Raw genomic sequence first — 27606 nt, 5'->3', positions numbered from 1 at the left:
TACTCAAATTTCCAAAGATAGAGTTGAGTTTCATAACAGTTGCAAACAATCCAATTTCCCTTTGTTCCTTCCTTCATCATCAACACATGTAGCATAATAGTCATCATCATCAACCTTGATTAATTGCAAAACTGATAGCAAGCAACTAATAATTGCAAGCTTAACCATCCCCTATATTACTTACAGCTTTCCAACTGCATTGCACATGTCTGTACATCCATAGGAAAGTTCTTCAGATCCATTGGACAAGATAATGTTAATGTTAATCTGAAGGAAATAAATGGAATAAATAAAAGATAATGTTAATCCAATTAATGTGCTTTGTCATTTATTTTTACTAATTGTCAAACATTTTTAATTCATTTTAATGCATAAAAACACCACCGATCGATCTGTTTTTTTTATGTATCTGATGGTTATGGTATTTTATGGAGTAAGACGTTTAATTTTCTTACAAATTCTAGTTCAGTTGTTTTAAATGTTTGTAAATTAGCTCACAATGGCGTAATCTAAAACTCCTGGTCCCAGATGCAAAATCTATCAAAGGGTTCTCATCCATTACATAGCTTCAGTAATAGATTCCCATTAAGATGACCAATATTATCATCACGTTTTTGCTATGAGCTGCATGATGTAGGGGCTGAGAACCTGATTCCTGCAATGCGTTACTTACTAGACTGCGTGTTTCTGTTTTGATAAAGTCAGTGTTTTATCTTCAGGTGATTATCTCTACAGGATTTGGTGTCTCGCGCCTCCTGATTGAACCCCGCCCCCAGCACTGATTGGCAGCCTTCTTCTGTCAATGCACAGTGTGCTCAGAAAGCTGCTAATCAGTGGTGTGGGCGGGGTAATGCACAGCTCAGCATTCAGAATACTGCTAGATCTGCAGCAGAGAAAACTGGGATTGTATGAGTCTGACAACATGCAGCTCAGAAAGTTACACATTACTGGAATCGGGGTCTCAGCCCCTACATCATGCTGCTCTCAGATTACATAGCAAAAACTCAGTGATTGATTCTTTTTTTTATAAGGTTGTGTGAACTTGGCCTCAGGAATGGCGTAGCCTGCTCGGTAAAGAAATATTTCTGCATTTAGTTTGCAGAAAGGGGTTGTAGTTTTCTGCTTGCAATTTGGAAATATAGCAAAAAAAAAGTTTCCTTCTACTTCCATTCCAGTTTCGACTATAGTTCCTGCCTAGAAGCTAAAGATTAGTTTTTCTGTGCTTTATGTAAGATTAGACCTTGGATTCACTTGTATTACATGCAAAATCAATGTACAATATTGAGCTGAAAATACAGATGACTTGCCCTAACACAATCTTCTAAATTATCCAGCTCTAAGGATTCCGAGTGATTGATGTACATTTGCCTATGTGTTTCTGAATTTATGCTAAATAGTATACATAATTTATAGACTTCCACATTTAAATGAATGCGCGCTCATACGCTGCCTTATTAAGAGAACATCTGTGTGAAATGATATGGGACATGTGCTGCAGACATGCTCTTTTACAAGATCAGATAATGAATCTGTAAATTGATGAAACAACATTTCGACTACTTAGATCCCCAACATTTCCAGCTGCAATTAGTACTTAGTGTTTCTGAAAACAAACACGTATTTGGTGACTTTTTTTAGGCCGTCAGGTTGGGGGCTCATTGCCTATGCAATCATCTATAGAGACAACCACTAAATGAATTCCAGTGAATGAAGTCATAGGTAAACTTTTCTTCACCTTATCTCAGTATCTAAATACCCTGGACAAGACCAAAGAAATGAGCCGGAAGTTGGTATATGGGCAATGTAAGAGAAAGTTCACATTGGGGCTGTTTCACAGACCAAACCCCAAGAAAAGAACAAAATGAGCAAATATCCTGTAGTAAATAAACAAGTAATAGTACAGTAAATAACATAGGAAAAAGTGTAAAAGCCATCCCGCCACGATAAGGTGAATCCAGTCCTATCCTGTCTGTTGTATTAAAACCTAGTGATAATTTAGGGGGTCCACATATTAATTAAATGGTCAGCCAATCCTGCCAAATACAAGGGCCGGCTTCAGACGAATACCACCACCACATACAATCTGTACATTAATATCTAAAATCTTCCGGAGACAATTTGATTTACACAGTTTATTAGTAGGAATGCTCGATGTTGATACTTTGTTTTAACAATTTGCAGTCTGTTTGCTTAAAAGGATTGTCCACTTTATCTTTATTTCAACAAATGTGTTGAGTAGTGATGAGTAAACCCACGGAAGTTCAGGTTTGGATGAACTGGAGTTAAAAGTCCAGTTAGGGTCCGCGAACCCAATAGATGTTAAGAGTGCTGTAAAATGGCTGTAAAAAGGTTTAGTAAATGCTAGGGGGCTGCAAAAGGAAGCACAATGGGGGTAAGATCAGGACAATTGCCCTCCAAACAAATAAGGATAGAAAAGTGACTTAAATCCCTTAATTTAGTCAGTAAACATTTAGTTATTTAGTTTGACCAACAGGCTGGATAAAATCAATAGCATGGTGGGAGGCTAGACAACTCACAGTCCAAAATCAACGTAAATCAATGTAGACCATTCTTATCAATGTCATGCATCATTCATCTATTCATTGAAGCCCACTTAAAGTTAAATCGCATTAGTAAGGGTCCCGTTACATTTAGCGATGCACCAGTGATCCCGACAACGATACGACCCGGTCAGGATCGCTGGTGCATCGCTAAATGGTCACTAGTGAGCTGCCAAACAGGCAGATCTCACTAGCAATGCAGTGACACAGCACCGGTCGTTACTTACCTGTCAGTCGCGGCGATGAAGACGTCCTCCCGCCCGCGTCCACGCGTCGCTTGTCGGCGCCAGCAGGAAGCCCAGCAGGAAGCCGCTGATGAGAAACGGCCCAGGATGTTCTCGCGCGATCAACGATAGGCAGCGGGAGAGCCGGTCGGAGGTAAGTGTCACATGTAGCGATATCACTAGCAATATCGCTGCTGCGTCACAAAATCGGTGACGCTTTAACGATATTGCTAGCGATATCGCTATGTGTGAAGCCCCTTTAGGAGAAGCAGACAGCTGTGAGCTGGTGTTATTAATCTGGGAAGGGGCCAATATCAATAAAAATTCCCAGCCTAATAATAACAGCTCACAGCTGTCTGCATAGCCTTTACTGGTTATTAAAAAGGGGGGACCAAAGAGAAATGGTTGAGTTCCCCCCTATTTTTAATAACCAGCTGAGGGACAGCTGGGGGCTGGTGTTATTATTCTGGGAAGGTGCCAATATCCATAAAGATTCCCTATATCCATGGCCCTTTCCCAGCCTATTAACATCAGCACACAGCTGTCTGTTTATCCTTTGATGGTTATTAAAAATATGGGGGACCCCACATCATTTTTTTGTGGGCCTCCCATTTTTAATAACGAGTAAAAGCTAAACAGACAGCTGTGAGCTGATATTAATAGGCTGGGAATCTTTATAGATATTGGCACCTTCCCAGAATAATAACACCAGCCCCCAGCTGTCTGCTTTCCCTCAGCTGGTCATTAAAAATAGGGGTGACCCCAAGTCATTTTTTCACTTTTCTATTTATTTGTTAACAAGGACAGTAAAAACACACCAAAGGCAACCTTAGTTCACATCCATAAGGTGTTCCATTAGCTGGAAACTCCTTTAACCTTAATCTGTCCCTGAAAGGGTCTCACAGCCATCGGGTCTTATGGTAGCTCGAGTGTCAGACTGTTGAGTGACGAACTCACTGCTGTTCATCAGTCCGGCACTGGCACTGGCGTAAGGTGATCTTAATTACGTCAACGCTCGTCACTGCAGCCACATTCTCACACTAAGCTCAGTGTGTTCTGGCTGGTGTGGTGAGCGGTCACATCTGGATTTAGTAGAGTCGGGGATTGTTGTGGGACTTCATCATTATGGATTAACAGCGGACAGGTGAGGGTTACTTTGAGTTTTTATTTTTATGTTAATAAATGGGTAAAAGAGGGTTATTGTTGAGGAGTGATTTGTACAATTAAATGACTTTTCTCTGTGTGCGTCTTTATTAGTTTTGACTGCAGGGTTAGTAATGGGGGTGTCTGATAGATACCCGTCCATTACTAACCTTTGGTCTTGATGTCAGTGGGCATAAGACAGCTGATATCAACACACCAGGGCAAGCAGGAAGAGCCGAGGATAAGCACCAGAATTGGCACATCTAATGGATGCGCTATTACTGCGGCGGTTGAGAGTTGGTGTTATTAGGTTGGTAGGGGGCCAACATACAGTGGCATGTAAAAGTTTTGGCACCACTGGTCAAAATTATTGTTATTGTGAACAGTTAGGCAAGATGAAATGATCTCTAAATGGCCTAAAGTTAAGATGACACATTTCCTTTGTATTTTAAGATATATATGGATATATAATGGATGAAAAAAATCCCTCAAACAAGAATTGAAAGACTTTTGGCTGGCTAAAAAAGCGTTTACAATATTTTCAAAACGGGGTGCTACTAGGTGCTAACCATGCAGGGTGCCCAAACGTTTGCAATTGGCCCATTTTGAAACCCATAAATGCAACAGGTTTCTGCTAATAACCAAGAACAATTATCTTTCACAATTGGTGCAGAATTCAACCAGAGGAGCAGCACTTTTAGACCAAATACTATCTAATAGACCTGACAGAATAACAAATCTGCAGGTCGTCGGGCATCTAGGATATAGTGACCACAGTATCGTACAGTTTCACTTACTGTATCTATCACTAGGGGGACTTGTCAGGGAGTCACAAAAACACAACTTAAGGAAGGCAAAGTTTGACCAGCTTAGAGATGCCCTTAATCTGGTTGACTGGGACAATGTCCTCAGAAATAAGAATGCAGATAATAAATGGGAAATGTTTAAGAGCATCTTTAATAGGCACTGTAAGTGGTTTAAACTTTGGGGCAATAAAAGGACAAGAAATAGGAAAAACCCAATGTGGCTAAACAAAAAAAGTAAGAGGGGCAATTAACAGTAAAAACAACGCATTTAAACTACTAAAGCAGGATGGAACCGTTGAAGCTCTAAAAAACTATAGGGAGAAAAATAATTTATCAAAAACACTAAAGCTGCCAAAAATGAAAAAGAGAAGCACATTGCTAAGGAGAGTAAAAGTAAAGCATATTGAGAGTAAAACTGATCCCAAACTGTTCTTCAACTATATCAATAGTAAAAGAATCAAAAGTAAAAATATAGGCTCCTTAAAAAATTGTGAGGAAAGAATGGTTGTAGATGACGAGGGAAAAGCTAATATATTAAACACCTTCTCCTCCATGATATTCATGGTGGAAAATGAAATGCTAGGTGAAATGCCGAGACAAAGAAAACCCTATATTAAGGGTCACCAATCTAACTCAAGAAGAGGTGCGAAACTGGCTAAATAAGATTAAAATAGATAAATCTCCGAGTCCGGATGGCATACACCCATGAGTACTAAGACAACTAAGTAATGTAATAGACAAACCATTATTTCTTATATTTAGAGACTCTATAGCGATGGAGTCTGTTCCACAGGACTGGCACATAGCAAATGTGGTACCAATATTCAAAAAGGGCTCTAAATGTGAACCTGGAACTTATAGGCCAGTAAGTCTAACCTCTATTGTTGGTAAAATATTTGAAGGGTTTCTGAGGGATGTTATTCTGGATTATCTCAATGAGAATAACTGTTTAACGCCATATCAGCATGGGTTTATGAGGAATCGCTCCTGTCAAACCAATCCAATCAGTTTTTATGAAGAGGTAAGCTATAGACTGGACCAAGGTGAGTCATTGGATGTGGCATATCTTTATTTTTCCAAAGCGTTTGATACCGTGCCACACAAGAGGTTGGTAGGTACACAAGAGGAGAATGCTGGGTCTGGGGGAAAATGTGTGTAAATGGGTAAGTAACTGGCTTAGTGTCATGCTCGCCATGTCTGTCATGTCCGCCATGTCTGTTTTGCCTCATGACCCCTGGAGCGGTGTGCACGCGCATCTCATGTCTGCTATCCTGCATGTTCCCTAGAGCAGTGTGCGTACTCACCTCTTGACTGTTGAGCTGCGGGATGCCTGCGTTTCTGCTCTGCCTTCTGTGATCGTCTCGTCATGTCTAGAACCCCTGACCATGTGTCCTTCCTATGTTCCAGCAGAGACTGGTTCTGCATTCATCTCTGCATGTCTGGAACTCTGATCATGTGACCTGCCTAGGTTTCAGCACTGGTTCTGCTATCATCTCTGCATGTCTGGAATCCTGATCATGTGACTGCTCCCTGTGATCCTGGAGGATCTGAACTGGAAGTTCTTCCCTGGTCCTGACTCGGAAGTAGAGGTGCTATGCCCTATATCAGACCGCCCCTTCCTATGCTCAAGGCCTGAGTATTGTGTTGCTTCCCTGCATGGCTGCTTGGTCTGCTGGGTCGCTAACTCTATTCTGTGCCCTTGCACTCTGCTCTGTCGTGCGTCTCTGCACACGCTCCGTGCTCGTATTCCATCTCTTGTCTCGTGTTTTGTCTCGTGTTGTCCTTCGTGCTTTGTTTGTCCTCTCTATGCTTCCTTGTTATGATATGTTCTGTACCCTGTCCCTGACGTGTCTTTCTACACGTGCAGGCCTCCGATCTGTACCCTGTGTCTCATGCGCTCTTGCACTTTTCATACTAGGCTTTGCCGTGCTGTTTTGCACATGTCTCTGTCCTGTACCTTTGCCTAGCCCTGCCCTGTGGCTCCGTGCCCTCGTGCACGTGCCTGCTGTCACAGTCACGTGTGTCTGGACGCAGCGAGTACCGCAAGGCGAACCCATATGACACACGTGACCCTGGATACACCGCCTCCAGTTGGGCGAATTTAAATAATAAGACGTGTAGCTGGATACACCGCCTCCAACTGGCGAATTTAGGTATTACACGTATTTATACAATAGTCTGGAAACCCTGCCTCCAGTAAGGCGAATTTAAATAATAAAGGGGAACCTGGGTAACATTAACAATGGTGGGCCCTGCGATAGGGAATATGGACGTGGAGACCTCCTGCACTCCCCTGAGCCAGAGTCCCTGCACTCCTAATGTTCCCTATGCCGGTTCCGCACCGGGCGACGCACAGGAACCTTAAAACCCTGACTCGCCCAGACCCTAAACCCTCACTAGGGAATTGGTCGGTGCGGAAACTAATCCCACCACTGCACTAAACACACACAAGGGAAAATGACAATACAGGGGGAACACCACTTAGCTTTGCGCTGTTGCGCACGCTCCAAGCAACAGAGCCCACCACCTGCGTGCATCTTCTCCTCCACCTGGATCCATCACCATAACCGGATCCATCACCATAGTGAAGCCTTGGAGCAGAGTCCACCACCAGTTGCAGCTGCCCAGTAAACAGAGTCCCAAAGATGAGTCCAGCTTCTGCCAAAAAGTCCAGCATGCTTGAGTCCATTTTTCAGCAACCAAGTCCAGCATGCTGAGTGCAACTCTCACCATCGTCGCCACTCCACCAAGCCATGCAAGCACCTCCTGCTGACACCATAAACTGCGACTCCACCACACCATGCCAGCCCTCCATGCAGACTCCATAGCTAACTCAACCCCTCAGGCTGGGCTGCCCAGGACTGTCATTCAGCTCCTTCTTTCACCCAGGCTTCCTTGAGAATGACTAACTCACAATATCACCAACAGTGATTGAACACACCTGACTCTCTTTTATAGAGCCTCACACCTGATTTATAATTACGTGCACATTAAACCAAAGAAACTAAAGTGCACTACCACTCACCACCACCGGGGCAACTTAGAATGAATGACACCATGTGTAATAATTCTAATGGCCACCTGGGGCAATCAACCCACTTTGGCACCAAGCCAAAGGGAAAAAATGTTCACTTTGTCCATTTACTTGTGATATCCACCTTGGATCATGACAGTACCCCTCCTTAATGAGGAGCCTCAGGACCATCAAGACCACTCTTCATCAGGAAAACACCTACAGTGGGGATGCCCAGATCCTGGGTTCACCCCACCACCACCTGAAACTTCAGGTTTATGACAAACGCACTGCTCGTATTGCCAATATATGTTCTGGAGGCACCACTCATCTCCATAGCGCCGACCTGGGGAACGAGTTTATGTATGTGTATGCTTGCTATGAGCTGATCAGGCTCCATAACACACTTCCACAAGATGTTTTTCGGTGGCCACCCATACATGCTCGTTCACACACAGGTCCGGACCTGAACGTTTATTGCCACACATTCGTTTGTCATATTTTGGTGAACTCATTCTGGACTCGACAACAGAGGTGTCCCCCTGTGTCCACACTCACACCCCCGCTATTCACCAAGGGACACCACCCTCCAACCCTTTCACCATGAGGTCTGCGCCTCCCAGGGTTGGTTAATGGCGAGGGGTGAGATTTGTCCCTACTCCCCCGCAGCACACCTGCCGCTCACACCTGGAGGAGAAGGGGACAGGAATATGGAGGAAATATACACTCGCTTGTCGCCTTCCTCCAAACGACCAGGAGGGGGCGGCCTCTTCGGTGGTATAGAAGATTTGGCGTTAGCCCCGCGGACTATAACACCAGTCTGCTCACTACAGGGACGTGCCCCTTCACCTCGGGGAACCCCAGACAGCACCATGGGGATCACCAACTCCACCCACCTGACTGGTTACGTCCGCCTGTATGAACAAGTCCCGCTCCCCAGCAGCGACTCTAGGGGCTTTTTGCCAGACCGCAGCCGCCATTTGATTTTCTGGTTGAGCCCAAGGAAAGGCCCCAGACCCGGAATACTGCTGCTGGAACTGCTTCACACCATGCAGCTTCTCACACACCTCAGTGAGGCCCAGCAGCAATTATTCAGCGGTCTCCACATGGCCAAGGCTCACCAGAAAAAAAATGTAAGGTTGGTGATAATGTCACGGTCACGTGTGTCTGGACGCAGCGAGTACCGCAAGGCGAACCCATATGACACACGTGACCCTGGATACACCGCCTCCAGTTGGGTGAATTTAAATAATAAGACGTGCAGCTGGATACACCAGCTCCAACTGGTGAATATAGGTATTACACATATTTATACAATAGTCTGGAAACCCTGCCTCCAGTAAGGCGAATTTAAATAATAAAGGGGAACCTGGGTAACATTAACAATGGTGGGCACTGCGATAGGGAATAGGGACGTGGAGACCTCCTGCACTCCTCTGACCCAGAGTCCCTGCACTCCTAACGTTCCCTATGCCGGTTCCGCACTGGGTGACGCACAGGAACCTTAAAATCCTGACTCGCCCAGACCCTAAACCCTCACTAGGGAATTGGTCGGTGCGGAAACTAATCCCACCACTGCACTAAACACACACAAGGAAAAATGACAATACAGGGGGAACACCACTTAGCTTTGCTCTGTTGCGTACGCTCCTAGCAACAGAGCCCACCACCTGCTTGCATCTTCTCCTCCACCTGGATCCATCACCATAACCGGATCCATCACCATAGTGCAGCCTTGGAGCAGAGTCCACCACCAGTTGCAGCTGCCCAGTAAACAGAGTCCCAAAGATGAGTCCAGCTTCTGCCAAAAAGTCCAGCATGCTTGAGTCCAGTTTTCAGCAACCAAGTCCAGCATACTGAGTGCAACTCTCACCATCATCGCCACTCCACCAAGCCATGCAAGCACCTCCTGCTGACACCATAAACTGCGACTCCACCAAGCCATGCCAGCCCTCCATGCAGACTCCATAGCTGACTCAACCACTCAGGCTGGGCTGCCCAGGACTCTCATTCAGCTCCTTCTTTCCCCCAGGCTTCCTTGAGAATGACTAACTCACAATATCACCAACAGTGATTGAACACACCTGACTCTCTTTTATAGAGCCTCACACCTGATTTATAATTACGTGCACATTAAACCAAAGAAACTAAAGTGCACTACCGCTCACCACCACCGGGGCAACTTAGAATGAACGACACCACGTGTAATAATTCCAATTGCCACCGGGGGCAATCAACCCACTTTGGCACCAAGCCAAAGGAAAAAAGTTCACTTTGTCCATTTACTTGTCAGATTCACCTTGGATCATGACACCTGCCTGTTGTGCCTCAGCCGTGCCGCCTCTAGTCATGCTCACCTGTATGCCTCAGCTGTGCCCGCCGTCCAGTGCTATAGTGGTTACCGGCTGTGTGAGCCGCAGCTGTGCCGCCTCTAAGTCGTGCCTGCCTGCTTATGCCACCGTCGGTACCGCCTGCCGGTGCCCCAACGTGGTTTCCGTGCCCCCTTGCACGCACGCTGATTTTCGCACTGTGCCTTTTTGTGCTACTCTTGCACAAAGTCTTTTGCTCTTTGCTCTGCTCTGTACCCTGTCTTGCCTGTGTCCCTGGCATGCCTCTTGGCATGCGCAGGCCACCGTCCCTGTACCTGTCCCTGGCGTGCCTTCTGCACGCTCAGGCCTCCATCCTTGTACTCTGTCCCTGGCGTGTCCTCACACGCGCAGGCCACCATCCTTGTGCCTCTCCCTGGCGTGCCCTCTGCACGCACAGGCCTCCGTCCTTGTTCTCTGTCCCTGGCGTGTCCTCGCACTCGCAGGCCACCGTCCTTGTGCCTCTCCCTGGCGTGCCCTCTGCACGCGCAGGCCTCCGTCCTTGTACCTGTCCCTGGCCTTCCCCTTGGCATGCGCAGGCCTCCGTCCTGTGAACCTGGTCCAGGTGTGTTCGTTGACACGCATCATGTCGCTAACCTTATCTTGTCTCCTTGCATGGAATCCTGGTTTACTTTCGGATGTCTGGATCCTGCCGATCGCCAAAGAGCTACAGAGTCTGATGTCCCGGTTGATCGTAGTCCGCAGTCTGGAGTCCGAAGTCATTGTGCCCTGCCTAACATCTGCACGTACCATGCCTTGGACCTCGGCGTGCCCCTGCATGCACTTTGCTATGTGTTCCCTGCGTATTTACGTTTGGTACATGTTTGACCCTGAAGTGTTCCTTAATGAAGTTACTTTGAACTAACGTCTTGTCTCGCCTTGTCTTGTTTCCCTGAGCTTAAGCTGACGCTCGTCACACTTAGTGATAGAAAGCTGAGGGCGGTTATAAATAGTATATTCTCTAACTGGGTCTCTGTGACCAGTGGGGTACCGCAGGGGTCGGTGTTGGGACCTATTCTGTTCAACATATTTATTAACGATCTGGTAGAAGGTTTACACAGTAAAATATCGATATTTGCAGATGATACAAAACTATGTAAAGCAGTTAATACAGAAGAAGATAGTATTCTACTACAGATGGATCTGGATGGGTTGGAAACCTGGCCGAAAGGTGGTAGATGCGGTTTAAGAATGATAAATGTAAAGTTATATACATGGGAAGAATGAATCAATATCACCATTACACACTGAATGGGAAACCACTGGGTAAATCTGACATGGAGAAGTACTTGGGGATCCTAGTTAATGATAAACTTACCTGGGGCAGCCAGTGCCAGGCAGCGGCTGCCAAGGCAAACAGGATCATGAGGTGCATTAAAAGAGGTCTGGATACACATGGTGAGAGCATTATACTGTCTCTGTACAAATCCCTGGTTAGACCGCACATGGAGTACTGGGTACAGTTTTTGGGCCCCGGTGCTCAGGAAGGATATAATGGAACTACAGCGAGTACAAAGGAGGGCAACGAAATTAATAAACGAGATGGGGAAAGTAGAATACCCAGAGAGATTAGCAAAATTAGGATTATTTAGTCTAGAAAAAAGACGACGGAGGGGCAATCTAATAACCATGTATAGGTATATAAGGGGACAATACAAATATCTCTCCGAGGATCTGCTTATACGAAGGAAGGTGACGGTCACAACGAGGCATTCTCTGTGTCTGGAGGAGAGAAGGTTTTTCAATCAACATAGTAGAGGATTCTTTACTGTTAGGGCAGTGAGAATCTGGAATTTCTTGCCTGAGGAGGTGGTGATGGCGAACTCAGTCGAGGGGCTCAAGAGAGGCCTGGATGTCTTCTTGGAGAGTAACAATATTGTATCTTATAGTTATTAATTTCTTTAGAAGGACGTAGATTTGGGGATTTATTCTGATAGAATGGACAAATGTATTTTTTTCGGCCTTGCTAACTATGTAACTGTTCACTATAACAGTAAATTTCACCAGGAATGCCCCAAATTTTACATGCCAGCTAAGGCAAATCAGACAGCTGCAGGTTGATATTAATAGGCTGAGAAACTCCATGGTTATTGGCCTTTTTCCAGTCTAAAATTACTTGTCACCAGATGTGTGTTTTCCTTTGGCTGGTTTAAAAAAAGGAAGGGGACTGCACATCATTTTTTTTATTACTTTTAATCATTTGATTGATCTTGCATCAGCCATCGACTCAATCGCCCCTGTCATGCATAACAGAGTGCGACGAATCAATAGACAACCCTGGCACAATAACATAACTAAAAAGCTTCGGCGAGCATCCCGAATTGCAGAACGGCGCTGGAAGAAAACGCATTCGCAAGACGACTTCACTGCACTCAAACAATCAACACTTGCATTCAAATCAGCTCTCACCTCTGCTAAACAGGCCTTCTTTAAATCCCTTGTATCTTCCTTATCCCACAACCTCAAACAATTGTTCAATACTTTTAACTCCCTCCTCCTCCCACCACTGCCACCTCCGACTTCCCTAATCTCTGCCGAGGACTTTGCCACACACTTCAAAAACAAGATAGACCAAACACGGCAAGTCTTTATTGCCCAACCACCACAACCCCTTTCTATACCAGACCAATGCCCAAACCCCATAACCTCCTTATCTAACATCACTGAAGGGGAGCTTGCTCATCTTCTCTCCAAATCACACCTCACCACTTGTGCACTTGACCCTATCCCATCCCACCTCCTCCCCAACATCATCACCACCACTCTTATCCCATCCCTTACCCACCTCTTCAACCTATCACTAACTTCTGGTACCTTCCCTTCTGCTTTCAAACATGCCACAATCACACCTATCCTTAAAAAGCCAACCCTCGATCCAACAGCCACGACCAGCTATCGCCCAATATCGCTGCTCCCATTTGCTTTTAAACTCCTGGAGCAGCATGTCCACACTGAACTTTCCTCCCAACTCTCATCTAACTTGCTCTTTGACAATCTACAATCTGGCTTCCGCCCCCATCATTCCACTGAGACAGCCCTGACCAAAATAACCAACGACCTACATACAGCCAAAGCTAACGGAAAATACTCTATACTCCTGCTTCTAGACCTGTCCTCTGCTTTCGACACAGTTGACCACTGCCTCCTACTACAGATCCTCTCCTCCTTTGGCATCAAAGACCTCACCCTATCCTGGATCTCCTCATACCTTTCCAACCACACATTCAGCGTCTCCCACTCCCACACTACCTCCTCATCCCACCCTCTCTCTGTTGGAGTCCCCCAAGGCTCTGTTCTAGGACCACTACTCTTTTCAATCTACACACTTGGTCTGGGGCATCTCATAAAGTCTCATGGATTCCAGTACAACCTTTATGCCGATGAGACTCAGATCCACCTCTCTGGCCCAGACATCACCTCTCTGCTCTGCAGAATCCCAGTGTCTATCAGTCATATCCTCCTTCTTCTCCTCTCGCTTCCTCAAACTCATTGTGGACAAATCTGAACTGATCATCTTTCCCCATCTCACAGGTCTTCCTTACCTGACCTGTCTATAACAATTGACAACATCACACTTTCCCCCGTACCAGAGGTCCGCTGCCTCAGAGTAACTCTTGACTCTGCCCTGTCCTTCAAACAGCACATCCAAGCTCTCTCCACCTCCTGTCGCCTCCAGCTCAAAAATATTTCCAGAATCCGTCCCTTCCTCAACCCTCAATCTATTAAAATGCTTGTGCATGCCCTCATCATCTCCCGCCTTGACTATTGCAACATCTTTTTCTGTGGCCTCCCTGCTAACACCCTTGCACCTCTCCAGTCCATCCTCAACTCTGCCGCCCGACTAATTCATCTCTCTCCTCGCTACTCCTCCACTTCTCCCCTCTGCAAATCTCTTCAGTAGCTCTCATTCCCACAGCGTATCCAGTTCAAATTACTAATACTGACCTACAAGGCCATCTACATCCTGTCTCCTCCATACATCTCTGAACTAATCTCCCGATAAGGAGACTTAATAGCTGTCTACAAATATCTAAAGGGCTGTCTGTTATGCGGGGCTTAGGTCAAAGGAGGCTGAAATAACCGGGGCCCCTGCGGAGTCCCTCAAACTAGGGAAAACCATGTCTGACCCTCAACCCAGGGTTTTTGCTAATGGTGCAAATGCCTGAGCCTCCAACCTTTCCTTATCTCCTGCTCAGCCCTAAGCTGAACCCTCCACCCAGTGAGTTGTCAAACCTGAAGCCCACACAGTAATGACAGACAGGGAGAACTTAAACCACACCTCGCCGCAAACACACCGGACAATACTGTAATGTGAACAGGGCAAAACAAAGCACAAATATAGGAAGGTGAAAAGGTAACAACGGATCATACAACACCAGATATGAATTTCTCTCTCCAACAACACCTCTCCAGACCGGAACCACTTGGCATAAAACACAAGCTATAATCTGCGACGCCCACAGGCCAGCACGACTATTTAAAGACCGTGGGCGTGACCAAACATCCCACCTGATTTCCAGCTAGATTAACCCCCGATAACCTGAGTAAAATCAAGCCGGCGCCACAGAGGCTATAGTGGACGGAGATGGAACTACCGCTGCCTGCCGGACGCTGTGGTGTGAATAGCGTCCGACATGACAGTACCCCGTCTTCTACGAGGGACCCCAGGGCCCTCAAGACTCATAGGACCCGGTTTGTCCGGATGACGGCGGTGAAAGGAACTGACCAGCCGATCCGCATGTATGTCCGAGGCTGGTACCCAAGACCTCTCCTCCGGACCATACCCCCACCATTGTACCAAATACTGAAGAGAACGGCGCAGTACTCGAGAGTCCACCACCTTGGAGACTTCAAACTCTAAATCGCCATCCATCATGACTGGAGGTGGCATCGGCGTCGTATCCACAGAGCCTACCACCTTTTTCAATAAAGCCCTGTGAAACACGTTGTGTATCTTGTATACCGCAGGAAGTTCCAACCGATAAGCAACCGGGTTAATGATGGCAGCAATCTTAAAAGGGCCAATAAACCTTGGACCCAATTTCAATGATGGAATTTTGAGTTTTATGTTTTTAGTAGCTAACCACACCCAATCACCCACACACAGGTCCGGACCTGGCACGCGTCTAGCATCAGCCACACGTTTGTACCTTGCACTCATGCTCAGCAATCGCTGTTTCACACTCCTCCAGACCGATGATAGTTGAACTCCTAACCGGTCCTCCTCCGGGACGCCCCCAGAGCCCCCCTGACGCAAGGAACAAAATTGAGGATGGTGCCCATAAACACAAAAGAACGGAGACTCTCCCGATGATTCTTGGCGGTGATTATTTAATGCGAACTCGGCCAAGGGAAGGAACGTCGACCACTCCTCTTGGTTGTCAGACACAAAACATTGCAAATACTGCTCCAGATTTTGGTTCATGCGCTCAGTTTGACCATTTGACTGTGGATGAAACGCCGACGAATGAGACAACTTGATCCCCAATCGTGAGCAAAAAGCTTTCCAAAACTTCGCCACAAACTGGGTCCCCCTATCAGACCACTATGTCCGACGGAACTCCGTGTAGTCTGACCACCTCCTGCACAAAGACCTGAGCCAACGTCTTCGCATTGGGCAAGGAAGGCAACGACACAAAATGCGCCATCTTCGAAAATCGATCAACCACCACCAGGATGACCGTGTTCCCTGCCGAGGCAGGCAAGTCCGTGATAAAGTCAATGGAGATTTCTGTCCATGGCCTACTAGGTATCCCCAGAGGCTGTAGAGTGCCAGCAGGACGGAATCTGGGCGACTTGGCCCTGGCGCACGTGATGCAAGCTGTCACGTACGAGACCACGTCCTGCCGGATTTTTGGCCACCAGAAGCGGCACGATACCAGCTCCAAGGTGCCCCTAACCCCTGGATGACTGGCCAGGACAGAGTCGTGGTGTTCCCCCAACACTTTAAGACGAAGATGAAGGGGTACGAATGACTTATTAGCGGGAAGTCCTGGCGGTACCTCCTCCTGGGCCTCGGCAATCTCCGCCTCTACCTCAGTCGTGAGAGCCGAAACCATTACACCTTCCTGGAGGATGGGTACTGGATCTTCCCGAGGTTCCCCCCCCCGGAAAACACCTGGACAAGGCATCCGCCTTGGTGTTTTTAGCCCCAGGACGGTAAGTCACCAGAAAGTTAAAACGTGTAAAAAACAATGCCCAGCGAGCCTGCCTGGGAGACAGACGCTTGGCCGACTCCAGATAGAGCAGGTTTTTATGGTCGGTGATGACCGTGACCTGGTGGACCGCCCCCTCCAGGATGTGTCGCCATTCCTCAAACGCCAATTTGATGGCCAACAACTCCCTGTTGCCGATGTCGTAATTCCGTTCGGCAGGCGAAAGCTTCTTCGAGAAGTAGGCGCATGGATGCATATTGCTCAAGGACGAGCCCTGTGACAGTACTGCCCCCACTCCCACCTCAGACGCATCGACCTCCACCGTAAAAGGTTTAGATACGTCCGGTTGCACCAGAATGGGGGCTGAAGCAAAACGGTTTTTCAGAAGCTCAAATGCACGCACCGCATCATCAGACCAGATAGCGAGATTGGTACCTTTTTTCGTCATGTCCGTGAGCGGTTTGGCTATAGTAGAGAAATTCTTAATAAACTTCCTATAATAGTTGGCAAACCCAAGGAACCGCTGGAGCGCTTTTAGATTATCAGGCCGTTCCTATCGCAGCACCGCTTGCACCTTCGCGGCGTCCATTTTAAACCCTGCGGCGGATACAATATAACCCAAAAAAGGCAACTCCTGAACAAAAAATACGCATTTTTCAAGCTTAGCATAGAACTTATTCTCACGGAGCAACTGTAACACCTGCCTGACATGCTCTAAATGAGTGTCCTGGTCGCTCGAATAGATGAGGATATCATCCAGGTATACAATCACAAATTTCCCCAGCACATGAGCGAAGACATCATTTATGAAATGTTGGAAAACAGCAGGCGTGGTTGTCAACCCAAATGACATAACTAGGCTTTCAAAATTACCCTCAGGGGTATTAAATGCCATCTTCCACTCATCCCCCTGACGGACCCTTATGAGGTTATATGCCCCCCTGAGGTCAAGTTTGGAAAACACTTCGCACCAGCCACCTGGTTGAACAAATCAGGGATCAGAGGCATCGGGTAGGGATCACGGACCGTAATCTGGTTTAACTCCCGGAAATCCAGACACGGGCATAACCCCCCATCTTTTTTCTTAATGAAAACATGCTACAGGTGAGGATGAAGGCCGGATGTGCCCTTTACTTAAACTCTCCGCGATGTAGTCTTTAAGAGCTTGTCTCTCCGGACCAGAAATACTAAACATCCTCGCCTTTGGCAATTTAGCCCCGGGCTTTAACCTAATCTCACAGTCATAGGCTCGATGTGGAGGTAGTTCTGAGCAACCCCTCTCAGAGAATACGTCCGCAAAATCCAGGAACGCCTCCGGAAGGCTGGACTTCACGGCGGACACACATGTGGCCAAGCAATTTTCCTGGCAGAATCCGCTCCACTGAACTATGTCCTGGGTTCTCCAGTCAATCACCGGGTTGTGCTTGGACAACCATGGGAAACCCAGGACCATTTGTGCTGGGAGATTATTGAGTACCCTACATGTAACCCACTCAGAATGTAGGACCCCAATGTGGAGTTTAACCTCAGCTACAAACTCAGTAATCTCCCCCTGTGGGAGGGGAGCGGCATTATTCTATGATTCTATGATTCTATGATTCTATGATTAATGGTAACCACGCGAATAGGATGAGGGAGTTTTTCGATCTTAAAACCTGCCATGCGTGCAAACTCCTCATCCATGAGATTGGTGGTGGAACCGCTATCCACAAACACTGATATGGGTAGCTCTCTGCCCGCAATAACCCTGGCAGGGAGCATACATTGAGATACCATCATGGAGGATATGCATATGCTCAGTTGGGCCTCCTCCATATCCTCTGAGCTTACCAGTTTTCCGCCGGTACGAGTTTCTTTGGTAGCACAGGACAAGCATTTACATAATGATCTCTTTTACCACAGTAAAAACATACTCCATGCTTCCTGAACCCAGGAACGCGACGCTGCACATGTGATACCCCAGCGATTTGCATAGGTTCCGTGGGCTCACCTGCAGCAACCACACTTGCACCCCTGCTTTCCCCCAGGAGCAGTGTCTCCTGCGCCCCTTGCCGCAAACGGCGATCAATACGAATAACCAAACTCATGGCAGACTCTAACGATGCAGGAGTCTCATACATCAGGAGGGCCTGTTTAACTCTTTCTGAAACCCCATGAATAAACTGACTCCGCAGCGCTGGGTCGTTCCACTGTGTGTCTACTGCCCAACGGCGAAATTCTGAACAATAGTCTTCCGCCATACGTTCCCCCTGACGGAGGGCGCGGATTTTAGATTCCGCCAAAGCCAATCTGTCGGGATCGTCGTAAATGAGCCCGAGTGCTGAAAAAACATTCTCAACCGAATGAAACGTAGCAGAGTCGGCTGGTAAAGAAAACGCCCATGCTTGAGGGTCCCCACTCAGTAATGATAACACCAGACCCACCTGCTGAGCCTCATTACCTGAGGAGACCGGGCGCATGCGAAAGTATAACTTGCAGGCCTCCCAAAAGATGACAAATTTGCTGCGTTCCCCAGAAAATCGTTCAGGCAGCGGAATCTTTGGCTCTGCACCTGCACCAGCAGAAGCCGCTTGCACATTAGCTACAACCAGGCCCTGCTGATGAACTGCCCCCTTAAATCGGTGACCTGTAAGGACAGCGCCGCCAACTGGCGGTTTATAGAAGTCATGGAATCCATGGAAAAATGTTGGGCCGATTATAATGTTATGCGGGGCTTAGGTCAAAGGAGGCTGAAATACCCGGGGCCCCTGCGGAGTCCCTCAAACTAGGGAAAACCCTGTCTGACCCTCAACCCAGGGTTTTTGCTAATGGTGCAAATGCCTGAGCCTCCAACCTTTCCTTATCTCCTGCTCTGCCCTAAGCTGAACCCTCCACCCAGTGAGTTGTCAAACCTGAAGCCCACACAGTAATGACAGACAGGGAGAACTTAAACCACACCTCGCCGCAAACACACTGGACAATACTGTAATGTGAACAGGGCAAAACAAAGCACAAATATAGGAAGGCGAAAAGGTAACAACGGATCATACGACACCAGATATGAATTTCTCTCTCCAACACCACCTCTCCAGACCGGAACCACTTGGCATAAAACACAAGCTATAATCGGCGACGCCCACAGGCCAGCACGACTATTTAAAGACCGTGGGCGTGACCAAACATCCCACCTGATTTCCAGCTAGATTAACCCCCGATAACATGAGTAAAATCAAGCCGGCGCCACTGAGGCTATAGTGGACGGAGATGGAACCACCGATGCCTGCAGGACGCTGTGGTGTGAATAGCGTCCGACATGACACTGTCACATTGTAGAAGGATCAACTTTATTCTCATTTGCACAAGGAAAGACTAGAAGCAATGGGATGAAACTGAATGGGAGGAGACACAGATTAGATATTAGAAAAAACTTTTTGACAGTTAGAGTGATCAATGAGTGGAACAAGCTGCCACGAGAAGTGGTGAGTTCTCCTTCAATGGAAGTCTTCAAACAGAGGCTGGACAGACATCTGACTGGGATGATTTAGCGAATCCTGCTTAGAGCAGGGGGTTGGACCAGATGGACCAGGAGGTCCCTTCCAACTCTACGATTCTATGATTCTATGATACCTTCCCTCACGTAATCTCCGGTCCTCACAAGACCTCCTTCTCTCCTCCACACTTATTCGCTTCACACCACCTCCAAGACTTCTCCCGAATAGCCCCCATCCTCTGGAATTCCCTGCCCCAACACATCCGGCTATCAATCACACTCAGAACCTTCAAATGGAACCTGAAAACCCACCTCTTCAGGAAAGCCTACAGCCTGCAATGATCCCCGCTGCCTCCTCACCACTACTGGAGCTGCCGCCTCACCATCACTGGATCTGCTGCAACCGCCCATCCTACTGTCCTCTTCCCCACCATCCTGTAGCATGTAAGACCGAAAGGGCAGGGTCCTCTCTCCCCTCTATATCAGTCTGTGATTGATGGTTTGTTTGCTGTGATATCTGTAATCTGTATGTAACCCCTTCTCATGTACAACACCATGGAACCAATGGTGCTTTATAAATAAATAATAATAATAATTTGATTATTTTAGCTGTCCAGCTAATCACAGGAATGCCGTTACTTAACATGGCTGTGGTGGAGCCAGAAGTGCCCAAAGCTATGAAGCTTGTTGATTATAATTAGACTTCCGGACCCAAACAGGAAAGCGGACATACTGTAAGAAGTCTATGTTCAAGGCCTGGCACTGGACACTAGAAGTCCAGTATGAACCTCAAATTTTCCAGTTTGGGTTCGCTCATCCCTAGTGTTGGGGACATGATTTTGAAGCACTTACTAATATTTACTGTATGTGTATTACAGGTTTTCCTACCTATCCATCAGTCTCCTCCAATTTTAAACAAATAATTTTCTCATGTGCAATGGTTTTCAATTGGATGCGGCTGATGGACTGATCTAGTCACATTTTCCTACTCCATAAAGTAAACAGACATTTGGACAGCAGGAGAGCTGTGCAGTCAGAAGGAGGAATTCTGCTATAGCAAGTGCAGGAGGAGAACCTGACCTGTAATGCATATATGTTAGTGAATGCCAGAAATTCATGTCCACAATACATTTGTTAAACTAAATATAAAGCAGACGACCGATTTAAGGTGTAAGTAAAGTAGTTTTAGGCTGTGGGCCCACGTAGCGTTTTAAAACGCTCACTAAAAACCGGACTCCTTCCCAGAAATCGCACGGTTTTTTCCCGCGCGATTTCACCGCGATTTTACCGCGATTATGATCGCGATTTTTGCCGCGATTTTCGCGTGCGATATTCAAGCACTTTCCAAGCGATTTGAAGCATCGCTTGGAAAGTGATTGACAGGTTGGTCACACTCGTCAAACATAGTGTTTGACGAGTGTGACCAGGTTTTTACTATTGAGGCCGCCTATGCGGCCTCAATAGTAAAAGATAGAATGTTAAAATGCTAAAAAAAATAAAAAATCGGGGTATATTTACCTTCCGATGTCCCGCGCTGCATTCCTGGGCCACAGCGTTCCCAGTAATGCCTTGCGAGACCTGTGATGACGTAGTCTCGCGTTGCTATAGCGATCTCGCAAGACTGCTAGAGTCACGCGAGACTACGTCATTGCAGGGCCTTGCCGCAAGGCATTACTGGGAACGCTGAGGCCGGGATGGCAGCGCGGGACATCGGAAGGTAAATATACCCCGATTTTTTATTCTTTTTTTTACAGGGGTATGGTACCCAGGGCCTGGAGGACAGTCTCCTCTCCTCCACACCGTGGGTACCAACTGCACATGAGACGCTTAACTTCCCGCATGGTGGGCATAGCCACATGCGGGAAGTAAGCGATTCTCATGCATTCCTATGGGTGCGGAATCGCGGCAATTCTTTGCGATTCCGCACAAAAGAATGAGCATGCTGCGATTTTTTCCGCGATGCGATTCCGCCGCGGAAAAAAGTGCAGAATTAGCACAGCATGTGCGGAATGCCATAGGAATGCATGGGGGGCGTTCTGTACATGATTTTTAAGCGTTTTTGCAGCGTTTTCGCGCCAAAAATCGCGGCAAAAACGCTTAATAATCGCTACATGGGCACATAGCCTTACATCTGCTTTTAGAAAAATATTTTCCCTGTTAACAAATTGTCAGTGCCAAGAAAAGAAATATAAAGATTAATATATTGAGTTATGCTGAGTGAAAAGTGTATAAAAGATCATCCATGCCCAGATAAAAGGAAAACAGCAAAGAACCAAAGAGAAGAAGAACCATGTGCTGTCCCTGCAGGCAGTAGCCAACATCACACTATTGGTATTGCCAGGAGTGTGCCTTTAGAAACGGATTGTCTTTATAAGGGACTGATCTCGTTAAGTAAGTAGGAGTATAGACAGTAAGGAGTGCAGGACCCGACTGGTCAAACTAATACAATTTAGCTGGATAGCTATGAGGGAAATGCAGTCCTGATCATTGTTATTGGCACCCTTGACGTTTAAGTACATAATGTGGAATTTCACCTGACAAGAATAAATCAAGTGAAACAGTTTTTTTTGTATAGCGCACTAGTGTTAAATACAAGAGAGCAAAAAATAGAAAAACCTACAGCTTGCTGTGACACTGGTATTGGCACCCTTTACTTTAAATTAGTATGGAAAATCGCAAATGAGAATCACCTGTGATTAATTGTCAGTGCCCATGTGACATGATTTAGCCAATGAATTAATACTTTAGCGTTTTAAAAAGCCAAATGGTAGACCCTTGTTCCTTTATCACATTGGTGAAGACAAAGGAGGACATCATGTCTGAGGATGTCAGAACTGCTATTATTAGCAAACACAAGACTTCCAAAGGGTGTAAGGCCTTCTCCAAAGACCTTGGTATCCCAATTTCAACAATGCACAATGTTATTAAGAAGTTTGCCAAGCATGGAACCATCAAGAAGCTCCCTGGACCTGGGAGAAAGAGGAAAATTGACAAGAGATGTGTTTGAAGGTTGGTGCGAATGGTGCAAAAAAACATGACATCAAACATGCAAAGACCTGAAGGCAAACCCGGACTGTTTGGGGTTATGGCTTCAACAAGTACCAGAGCTTTATGGGTGAAGTCCAAGGAAGAAACCATTGCTGAAGAAAAAACATAAAAAGTACCTTGACCAACCACAATCCTTCTGGGAAAATGTTCTGTGGAGAGATGAAATAAAAATCAAGCTTTTTGCAATGCAAAGCAACAGTTTGTTTACAGATGGCGCAATGAAGCTTATAAGGAAAGGATCACCCTACCAACAGTTAAGCATGGTGGAGGATCCATAATGCTATGGGGTTGCTTTGCTGTGTCTGGTACTGGAGGCCTTGACCGTATCATAGGAATCATGAAATCAGAGAATTATCAAGAGATTTTAGAGCAAAATGTCCTACCCAGTGTAAGAAAGCTTGGTTTGAGTCGAAGATCTTGGGTCCTCCAACAAAACAATGGCCCAAAGCACACATCCAAAAGTACACAGGAATGGTTGTAAAAAAACAACTGTTTTAAAATGGCCATTAATGAGTCCTGACTCGCTCAATCCCATTGCTAATCTTTGGGGTAAGCTGAACTCTGCCATTGGAAAAAAGAACCCTGCAAACATTCAAGATCTTGAACATACTGCAAAGGAAGAGTGGGAGAAAATACCAGCTGAGAAGTGCAAGAAGCTTACAGGTGGCTACAAGAAAGAGGCTGTCATCAATGCCAAATGGTGTGCAACCAAGTATTATTTAGGGGTACCTTTATTGCTGCACATGCTGTTTATTCTTTGAAATTACAACAAGTAAATTGAAAAACAATGTTTTATTGTTGTATTACTTAGGACCACTGATTAAAAAATCCTGAGGATATAACTATGGTACGTTTCCATTTATTTCTGAAGATATTGTAATAGTCTATGAAAAAAATGAAGGGGTGCCAATAATGGTGAGCAGCACTGTATATTATAGTCTTCACAGCTGGGAAAAGCAGACAGCTGCTTGTTAACAACAGCAGTAATAGCGTCTTACGTCTCTCTACATATATACTTAGTGGTATGACTTTGAAGGCACGCAATACATTTCTTTTTAAATATCCAAAGTGGTAGTTATGAGAAATCTAGTGTAGAAGCCATATGTAAATTAGGTTGGAAGTGCACTGTGGGTGTGTCAGTGCACTAGGAATAAGCAGTGCAAATCTACTGACACTCCCCCAAGGCACTTCCAGCTTGATTGCATACCTTTGACTTCTATTGTAGGTTTCTCAATACTGGCACATCAAACATGTATATTTTTCTAGTAATGAAACAAGCACTACACAGCTATAGAACTACTTCCATATGTAAAAATGTGCTGACAATAGTGTTGAGCATTCCGATACTGCAAATATCGGGTATCGGCCAATATTCGCTGTATCGGAATTCCGATACCAAGTACCTATATTTTTACAATATCGGATACCGGAATCGGAAGTTCCCATAATGCAATGAGCCACTGTTGTGGCTGTGATTGGCTGTTGAAATGATGTCATCATGATGCGCGGTCTGTGCGCATCATGATACGCGGTCTGTGCGGGCCTGCCGGGGGTCTGTGCGGGCCTGCCGGGGGTCTGTGCGGACTGCCGGGGGTCTGTACGGGCCTGCCGGGGGTCTGTGCCAGCTGCCGGGGGTCTGTGCGGGCCTGCCGGGGGTCTGTGCGGGCCTGCCGGGGGTCTGTACGGGCCTGCCGGGGGTCTGTGCCGGCTGTCGGGGGTCTGTGCGGACTGCTGGGGGTCTGTACGGGCCTGCCGGGGGTCTGTACTGGCCTTCCGGGGGTCTGTGCCGGCTGCTGGGGGTCTGTTCGGACTGCCGGGAGTGTGTACGGGCCTGCCGGGGGTCTGTGCGGGCCTGCCGGGGGTCTGTGCGGGCTGCCGGGTGTCTTTGTGTCTGTGTGCAGGCATTGTCCGATGGGACTACAAGTCCCATCGGACGATGCCTGCTACAATGACAGTGATTGACACATTACCCAATGATGGGACAGTAGTAGTCCCATCATCCGGCTAATGTGTTGAATGTAAAAAAAAAAAAAAACCATACTACATACATACTACATATACACAACATTCATACAACATACATACATGCTACATACATACTTCATATATACTACATTCATACAACATACATACTACATACATACTACATATATACTACATTCATACAGCATACATACATACTACATATACAGTATACAACCGCCCACACTCTTCCCCCCTCCCGAACAGGATGTGCAAGTAAAGAAAGGGTCTTTTTTAATTCCGATATTTCTGTCCCATTGTCTTGAATGGGACTTCCGGTATCGGAATCGGCGATACCCGATACTTTTTGGGTATCGGCCGATCCAATCCGATCCGATATTTCTCAATATCGGATGGTATCGCTCAACACTAGCTGACAAGTTCCTTTAAGACACTAGCCACCGTCAGATATTGCAGTCTCTATTTAACACTTGCAGAAATGGTCAAGTCTCCAATGTTAAGATATCAGGACACATACTACACCTCCCTACTTTAAAATCAACCCTAAGGTTTCGATTCCCTTACAGATCCTTTTACAAGATATGTTCTTGCTTGCACCCTTAGAATGGTCACTGCTTCCAATTTTTTATCAGCACTGATTCTCTATGCGGACACCTGGCTGCCACCTCCATCACTCCTCTTTGGCTTTGTACAAGTATCATTTTAGCCCAGCTCTGAATAACTCTTCCTGTGGAAAATACAAAACACAGGAAAACAGTCCCTTTTAAAAGAGTTTATTATGAGTGTGATCACAATTCACACCCCATGTGAATAGGAACCAAAAGTTCAATGAACAGTTCATGAACTTCATGTATGGAGCACTATATGGTGCCAATATACTGTATGGAGTACTATGTGAGGCCATTATACCGTATGGAGCATTTTGTGGGGCTATTATACTGTATGGAGCACTTTGATCCCATCACACAAGAAGAAGTCTCCGGGCTCCTCTGTTCTTCTCGTCCGACTACATGCACTACTGACCCGATTCCCTCACATCTCCTCCAGTCTCTCTCTCCAGTCGTCACAACTCACCTAACTACAATCTTTAATCTCTCCCTCTCCTCTGGCATTTTCCCCTCCTCCTTCAAACACTCTATCATTACTCCATTATTAAAGAAACCTGCTCTCAACCCATCCTGCACAAACAAATACAGACCAGTCTCCAATCTCCCCTTCATCTCTAAACTCTTGGAGCGCCTGGTCTAGTCCCGCCTTACCCGTTACCTCTCCACTCAATCCCTCCTAGACCATTCACAGTCTGGCTTCCGCCCCCTACATTCAACAGAAACTGCACTGATCGAAGTGACCAATGACCTTCTGACAGCAAAATGTAACAGTCACCACTCTCTGCTCATTCTTCTCAACGTTTCTGCAGCTTTCGACACTGTTGACCACCTTCTCCTAATCTCTAGGCCCCAGTCACTAGGCATTAAGTACACTGCTCTTTTCTGGTTCTCTTCCTATCTTTCTGACCGCTCCTTCAGTGTTTTGTTCACTGGCTCCACTTCATCTCCACTTCCTCTCACTGGTGGGGTACCTCAAGGCTCAGTCCTTGGCCCCCTTCTCTTCTCTCTCTACATGGCCCCAATTGGACAGACCATCAGAAGATTTGGCTTTCAGTACCATCTTTATGCTCATGACACACAACTATACACATCGTCCTCTGACCTTTCCCCCGCTATACCACAGAACATCAGTGACTGTCCGCAGTCTCCAACATCATGTCCACTCTCTATCTGAAACTCAACCTTTCCAAAACTGAACTTCTTCTGCTCCCGTCGTCTACTAACCTCCCTAAATCTGACATTTCCCTCTCCGTGGGTGGCACTATAATTACACCCCAGCAGCAGGTATGATGTCTGGGTGTTATGTTTGACACCAATCTCTCCTTCACCTCCCATATACAATCTCTTGCCCGCTCTTACCCCTTACACCTCAAGAACATCTCTAGAATCCGACTTTTTCTCACCATGAAGATAACAAAAACCCTTACTGTCGCCCTTATCCACTCCTGCCTGGACTACTGTAAGCCTCTATTAATTGGAATCCCCCTCACTCGACTTTCCCCTCTCCAGTTCATCCTTAATGCAGCAGCCAGGCTCGTCCATCTAGCTAATCGGTATTCAGACGTGTCCGCTCTTCGCCAGTCATTACACTGGCTGCCCACTCATTATAGGATCCAATTCAAAGTATTGTTCTCACCAACAAAGCTCTCCACAGTGTGGCACCCTCTTACATCTCCTTCATTTCTGTCTATTGACCTAGCCGATCACTGCGCTCTGCAAACGACTTTCAACTAAGCTCTGCAATAATCCGTACCTCCCACTCCCAACTCCAAGACTTCTCCCGAGTTGTGCCAATTCTCTGGAATGCTCTACCCCAAGAAATTAGGACCAGCCAGAACTTGCACAGTTTTAGGCGCTCCCTCAAAACACATTCGTTCAGAGCAGCCTATCACGTTCCCTAATCAAAGTTATTTTATGTGTAATTGTCAGCAGCCCATTTACTATCTCTATCTATCCCCCACTCCCTCAAGATGGCTACACCATCATTGTAAATACATCATTGTAAATACACACTTGTACTTTGTATCTCCCCCACCTCATTGTAGATTGTAAGCTCTCATGAGCACAGTCATTTTATTTTGCTTTAATTATTGTATTATTGTTATCGTTGTTACTTACGACGTTGTGTTTGAAACTGTTAAACTGTAAATTGCTGCGGAATATGTTGGTGCTATATAAATAAAGATTATTATTATTATGTGGGGCCAATATACTATATGGAGCCATTATA

General features: G+C 46.4%; 1 protein-coding gene across 1 annotated transcript in view; it reads right to left on the bottom strand.

Moving 5' to 3' along the window:
- GLRA2 (glycine receptor alpha 2) overlaps window positions 1-27606 on the bottom strand; it is a 267688-nt gene that overhangs the window by 172995 nt on the left and 67087 nt on the right. Inside the window, exon 5 of the mRNA XM_073565226.1 lies at window positions 185-267. Coding sequence (XP_073421327.1) covers window positions 185-267 — 83 coding nt within the window. The remainder of the gene's footprint in view (window positions 1-184; window positions 268-27606) is intronic.

This window comes from Dendrobates tinctorius, unplaced genomic scaffold (genome assembly GCF_039654945.1).
Source record: "Dendrobates tinctorius isolate UK_male_01 unplaced genomic scaffold, ASM3965494v1 ptg000016l, whole genome shotgun sequence".
Lineage (NCBI taxonomy): Eukaryota > Metazoa > Chordata > Amphibia > Anura > Dendrobatidae > Dendrobates > Dendrobates tinctorius.
Note: the sequence above shows the minus strand (reverse complement) of the source record. Positions and strands in the feature narration are given on the sequence as shown.